Source organism: Populus alba, chromosome 17 (assembly GCF_005239225.2).
Source record: "Populus alba chromosome 17, ASM523922v2, whole genome shotgun sequence".
In the NCBI taxonomy this organism is placed as follows: Eukaryota; Viridiplantae; Streptophyta; class Magnoliopsida; order Malpighiales; family Salicaceae; genus Populus; species Populus alba.
In genome coordinates, this window is record NC_133300.1 from 17,226,009 (window position 1) to 17,232,923 (window position 6,915).

The following is a 6,915-nucleotide window of genomic DNA, read 5'->3' on the forward strand; positions in this document are numbered from 1 at the left end:
TTTCTTTCTCTGTCAACTGTAGTGAAAAGGAACATCTATTTGTAATGTGTCATTACAACCTCCCTTCCTTTTTGTTTTCGTCTTCCCCAAAGCCTTGTAAGCAAGGATTGGTTCCTACTATTTCATCTTCGATAAATGAATTCACTCTTTGCCTCCTGTGTTGGCCGTTCAGGTTCATGGTCGTTATAATGACCAGAGTAAGAAACATATGGAAGTTCGCTATGAAAATTGCAATGAAGCATTGATGACATTAACCACAAGCAATAATAAAGATCGACCTCTTAGTCTCGTCTAAACCTTGAAATTATAAACAATGACAAGTAAGCAGGGAAAGATCAATTCTAAACTTCCCACATATTGAACATCAAGTACATACTAGAATTTGTTAACATCATGGACAAAAAATTTTCAGTTTCCAGTTACAAGTCACTTTCATCAGCAGACAATTTGTTTACCTCGTCTCCCTGCGATGACACGCAAGGCAGTGATGATACAGTGGAAGAGTGCTCTTGAACAGACCTTTTAGGAGAAGAAAAGGAAGGTCTCGGTGGAATTTGCAAAGATTGAAGACTGCCTTCAAACATCTCTACCACCTTTGTCATTGATGGTCTATGTGATGGAATGGTTTGGATGCACCACAAACCCACTAAGATCATCTTTTCAACAATCTCTTCTTCCTCTTTTGTTATACCTCCATGAAGTGTTGAAATCTTTCCTGGTTCAAGATACATATAAAACCAATCTGGGAAATACATCTCGTTGGTTTCCAACGATCCCATATCAAAGTCTTTTCTTTGTCCGACCATGTCAAGAACCATCATTCCATAACTATACACATCAGACTTGTAAGTTACTCCTCCAAAAGATCTGCAGAATACTTCAGGTGCTATGTAACCAACAGTCCCTCGTGCACCTATCATTGAAATCTTACTTACTTTGCTCTGGCATAGCTTCGCGAGACCAAAATCTGAGATCTTTGGACGAAATTCTTCATCAAGAAGAATGTTGTGAGGTTTTATGTCAAAATGCACAATCCGAGTGTTACACCCTCTATGCAAGTACTCCAAACCTCTAGCAATACCAACTGCAATTTCATATAATTTTTTCCATTCTAAACGACAGTTTGTACGTGGGGATCCTTTATCAAATATAAAGCTATCTAGAGATCCATTGGGCATGAATTCATAAATCAAAGCTCTTTTATTCCTCTCGTAGCAGAAACCCAAAAGGGTAACTACATTCACGTGGGAAGTTCTACTGATGCTTGCAACTTCATTCATGAACTCTTCTCCATCATCATTGGACTCTTTTAGGACTTTTACAGCCACAAGACAACTGTCTGGTAACTTTCCTTTGTATACATAACCAAATCCCCCCTGACCTAGTATATTGATGAATGAGCTGGTCATTTTCTTGATATCTGAATATGAATAACGCTTCGGAGTAAGAGAATGGTTGTCCATCATGAATGTTTCAACACTGTCAACATGCTGTGAATTCTTCGACCTGAAGATCTTTGCTATGACAGCACTAAATGAATCTTTTCTTCTAGTGAGACATATTGTAATTATGAAAAAAGTTATTATTACTGCCATAACTGCTGATATGCCTGTAATTTAAGATGCATCATCATCAATACCATCATCATCAAACGAAAAAAATGGATTTATTATGATAATATTTACCTATAGCACTATGTAGTCGCCTACGACTCCATGAAGATCCTGTAAGAGGAAATCAAATAATGTTAGGGAGTTCGTGTTGGGACTGCGTCAATTGTTGGAATGATGATTGTGTATTTATAGGAAATGTAATTATTAGATTTATTTATATGGCATATATATGACACAATATATTCATTTAGAGGCTGAATTATTACTATGTAACCTTGTACTTTCAAACTAAAACTACATTAAAGTTGACGATATTATATTTCAATGTCAAAATATATACTTCTCCGCCCCTAACTTCAATTATAATCAAATTACATCCTTGAAAAATAAAAAGCTCATTTTTTTTATAAAGCATAAAGTTTAAATATTACATGAGATTGCAAATTTTAATTTACATACAAAATGAGACATAAAGCTAAAAAATGAACCATGCTACATCGATTTGATTAGTACTAGTTTATCCACCTGCACTTTCGTTGTAGGTTAAACACAAATTTTTTGAAACTTTAGAAACCTTACTTAGATTGTTAAAAATTTTATGGTATTATTATTAAATTCGGCACAATGATTTGAACTTGAAAAAATTCCTATCTAATTTTTTTATTGATATTTAGTAAACTTGTCAACCCTGTAATCTGGATTATGGACTTCTTTGAGTCGAATTAATTTTTATTTTATTATATGATTGAAAATAACAAGATTAATTTATTATTAATTCAATATTAAATGTAAAATTCAATAAAAACCCCATATTAAATAATAGAATTGTCAAAAATATAAAAAAATACCAAAAAAAACCCAAACCCCGACTTTTTTATTAATGTTTAGTCAAGATTATGAACTCGACTTGATCAATTTATTTTTTTTATTTTATTTTATGATAAAAACTACAAAAAAATAATTTATCATCAACAATAGTTTCAATCTAACTTATGGACTTGAAAAAAAATAAAAAAAAAAAACATAGCAAAAAAAAAACTAAGAAAAAAAAAAAAAACCAACCGCACTGGTAACAATGTGACTTCAATGTAGCTTGAGAATTCTTTTTATATTTAAAAACATTTTTATCCGATCGAAAGAAACTAATTAATAACTATTGCAATGCCCTCCTCCAACTATCAAACTTGTATTTATAATTAACAAGTACCGAGAAAATTGAAGATTAGTTTGAGAAATCCTTTGGACTAAAAAGTCCGTAAATTTGAATTATTTGTTTTAAAGCTACGGTCATGTAAGTAAAATGTACTGTGATATCCCACAGGTGACCAATAGAAAAAACGCACTTGGAGTATGGACTGGGCTGGTCAACAATGAAATAGATGTATAGAAATTAAATTAAATTAAATAGAAGGTTGAAATCGATTGCGTGATATTGGATTTTAGTGATGGAGACGAGGCCTCACTTGACTTGACTAAACGAAAAGGTGATTTAACTGTATCTCTTTTTATAAAATATTATTTTTTAAAACAGTATTGTTTTTAATTTGTAATTATATCTTTTAAAATTATATTTATTGAAAATTAAATTTTATAATTTTTATAATTTATTTCTTATGAGGTTTATTGAAACTGTTGTGTGACATTGGGTTTCAGACGAAGCCTCACTTGACATGACTCAAGGATATATTATGTTTATTTTCTTCACTTTTAAACGAACTAATATTCCCTGTAATTTTATGTTGATTAGATTTTCGTAATCCCAACTGAAAAACATCATTATTGATTAGATTGTTTATCGGATGAGATCCTTCCGCAATTACAGTCTCTTTTCTAGGGGTAACCTATTTATTATGTTACAGAAAAAATATACCATCTATTTATTTTTAAAAAAATAAAAAAATTTGAAAAATTATATATGATCCACATATCTATATATTGAGAAGATTTAAATCAAATTGAGACTTATAAATTTATTTTAATTCAAAAGAGGATATTATAAAAAAAAATAAAACAAAAGTACTTAATTAAGAAACACATTTAAAAATAAAATAAAAATCTAGTTTTTTAAAAGAATCTCTTAAATTAAACTTTTAAATTCGTAACATGTTAAAAATTTTGCTAGACTTTAATGTTAAATTCTTAGCTATGATGTTTACTTCTGTCCAAGTCTATTTAAAATAAAATTAAAATAACAAAACAGGAACGGAACTAATTAAGGTGTGAAGCATCAACAAGTGACTGGAGTTCATCATCAACTGATTCGAGGAGAAGTTAGGTACATACCTCGAGCACATGTTTTTGATCCACGTGATTGATTTGGACAGTAACAAGTTGTTTGATTAGTTGCATAGTCAATACCACAAGCTCCTGAAGAGGTGAAGCATTCCAAACACGCCTTCCAACCGACCTTCAATCTTACCTCGAATCCTTTTCTCAGGAGTTCTTCCCAACCTGGCAGATCCTTGATTGGTGGCCAATCTGTTATAGAAACTGGCACTAAGACACTACGATTGCATTCACCAGGACCAGTATCTCCTTCTAATTGGATATAACCACCTTGATCATTAACCTCATTTATTTTGCAAGTGAAAGGTATAACAGGTATTCTACCAGGTATGGTTGGAGGAGCATCCTTGCAACCATAAAAGATTGTAAGATTTTTGTAATCCTCAATATCAGACTCGAAAACATTAGGATTGAACGTGCTGTTCATAAATTGCGGTGGACACAATCCAGCAAAGGACTCCTCTCTTGCAATCCTGAGAATTCTATCATCCTGATAGATTCCCAAAACACGATATGCAACCTGATTGATATTCATCTTGGTGATATTATTCTCACACCTGAGCTCCAATTCAGGAACGCCACAGGCACGTGGTCTGTCATAATTTCCCCAGAATGGAAAACCCGCGGAGATATTCCCACATACAAACTGTTTACGACAGGCAGTGAACAGGTCATCGTAGCTCGAGGATGAAGGGACATGAATGAAGAGCAACAATACAAGAACCAAATCTGAAAGAAAAGAAAAGGCCGAGGAATTCATTCTGGCAAGAGGAAGTAGCATAGGAGAAATGGAATTGTGTGTTAGCAAAATGGGCTTGGTTGTTTCGAGGATAAAGAGATGAGTCTTGACGTGCTACTTATCAATTCATTCTGCAGGAGGAAGTAGCATAGGAGAAATGGAATTGTGTGGATTTAAATGCTTGGTGGACTAAAAGTTTTTAATTTATTTTTTTATTGGGAAAGGGCTACCACATTAATTTCTTTCTACGAGGCCTCTATATGCAAAATGAAGTCTTTGTATGCTATGATGCATCACTGTCTTGGGGACTAAAAGAAGACAACAGAATCGGTCAAATATATTAAAGGACACGCAAAAAAATCCTCGCATAGTTTGGAAAATTATATATGTGGTGGATGATAGTTACATGAAATCGGGTCTCGCTCGTACCTAATAACAAAAATTAAGAGAAAATGATACCGATAAAAAAAATTAATCAATAAAAAATACTTTCTAATTTGACTTGATTTATAGAAAATATTTTTTTTTATTTTGAGTGGAAAATACTTTTTAAAAGTTGTAAAAATTTTAAAAATATTACATTATTTATTGATTATATCAAATTTGATTCTCAAACTTTTAATTGATATATATTTTGTTTGAATCTTTTTTTTTTAATTTCATCCCTTAAAATTTAATTTAATTTGATTTTTATATTAACTTTGATCCTCAATTATATAAATTGTTATTTGATTTTTTCTTATTATTTTTTTAATTGAAATTTTTTATGTATCAAATTTGATCCTCATTCTTTTGATTGTTACTTATTTTATTTGAAATAATTTATTAAATTATAATTATAATTATTATTTTAATTTTAATATTTTTATTATTATTTCTTTATTAACAAACTAGTTAATAACTATTACGTACAAGCCCTCCTCCAACTGTCAAACTTGTATTTATAATTAGCAACTACTGAGAAAATTGTAGATTAGTTTGAGAAAACCTTTTGGAGTAAAATTAAAAATCTGTAAAATTGAATTATTTGTTTTAAAGGTATGGTCATGTCAGTAAAATGTTTATTCAAAAAATTGGACATCAAATTGGAGTGCTATGACAAATAAAAAAACGCACTTTGAGTATGGACTGGGATAGTAAACAAAGAAATAGATGCATAGAAATTTAAATTAAATTAAATTAAATAGAAGATTGAAACCGATTGCGTGACATTGGGTTTCAAAATGGAATTGTGTGTTAGCAAAATGGGCTTGGTTGTTTCTGGGAAAGTTCAGAGGATAAAGAAATGAGGAACAAAAATAAATGCATTATTTAAAATATTTAATGCTCAGGTGACTTGAATGCAAAGCTATGAGCACATTAATCTCCGCTATGCTTTTCTTGAAAACATAAAGTCTATGCACTGCACATCACTCTCTCGGAACATACAGTTTGTCAAGGACACTTGCAAGAAAAAACAAAGATCGCTTATATTCTAGCAAGGCTGGAAAAGTCATATGGCAAGATGGTAATAACATGAAATTGAAGCTGGGTGTAAGATGTGATGGATATATAGATAAGCTAATGGGCTCTTCAATGATTAATCTTTATCCAAAGAAACTCATCAAAATATCTTTATATTTATTTATCTTTTAAAAAAATCTTCATACAAAAAAAAAAAAAAACTCAAATATCTAACTCTTACTATAAACTAATTTGGCTTTCTTCATATGAAAAAAATAAAATTATTTAAGCTTTTAAAATTAAAAAAATATATATATTAATAGGTTTTACTTAAAAAATATTTCACAATGTTATTTCTCTATAATATAATATAACATGTATAGTTATATTTTATAAAATAAGCTATATATGAATATAGGATATAATAAAAAAATTCATCATTATACTTTTTAGATTTTATTTTTTTATTGTACGTGATTAAATATTATATTAAATATTTTATATATATTAGATAAACTTGAAAAAAAATTAATTCATTAATACATTATTTTTTAATTCATTTTTCATAACATAACCAAGCACTGAAAAATATTTTCTATTTTATTTTTCATAACACTATCAAATATCAAAAAATAATTTACTTTTTAAAAATTCACTTTTCTTAAATAATTTTTCTTCAAACAAACGGAATCTAAAAGCTAGCTAGAAAATCGTGTTAACGGGAACTCACAAAATACCGAAACCAGGCTTCGTCAAGAATTTAAGAGCTGACTATTGAGTTTGGCTTAAATTGGAAGGTGATGTGGCCAAATGAAACAAGCGATTGCATAGCAC

At 30.2% G+C, this 6,915-nt stretch overlaps 1 protein-coding gene across 1 annotated transcript; it reads right to left on the reverse strand.

Annotated features, from left to right (window-relative positions):
- Positions 1 to 267: 267 nt before the first annotated feature.
- Positions 268 to 4,759, reverse strand: LOC118029717 (LEAF RUST 10 DISEASE-RESISTANCE LOCUS RECEPTOR-LIKE PROTEIN KINASE-like 2.3). Its single transcript, XM_035033633.2, has 3 exons — positions 3,897 to 4,759; positions 1,686 to 1,724; positions 268 to 1,609 (listed from the first exon to the last, which is right to left on the reverse strand). The coding sequence occupies exons 1-3, from the start codon at positions 4,678 to 4,680 to the stop codon at positions 420 to 422; spliced, it is 2,013 nt and encodes a 670-aa protein (XP_034889524.1). The 5' UTR covers positions 4,681 to 4,759; the 3' UTR covers positions 268 to 419.
- Positions 4,760 to 6,915: the final 2,156 nt, after the last annotated feature.

What these genes read in the sequence shown, in the direction of transcription:
- LOC118029717 (XM_035033633.2), bottom strand. Translation starts at nt 4,680, where the DNA reads ATGCTACTTCCTCTTGCCAGAATGAATTCCTCGGCCTTTTCTTTTCTT. An exon ending in ATCAAAAACATGTGCTCGAG is followed by an intron (nt 1,725 to 3,896) that starts GTATGTACCTAA and finishes TTCCTCTTACAG; the next exon opens with GATCTTCATGGAGTCGTAGG. An exon ending in GCGACTACATAGTGCTATAG is followed by an intron (nt 1,610 to 1,685) that starts GTAAATATTATC and finishes CTTAAATTACAG; the next exon opens with GCATATCAGCAGTTATGGCA.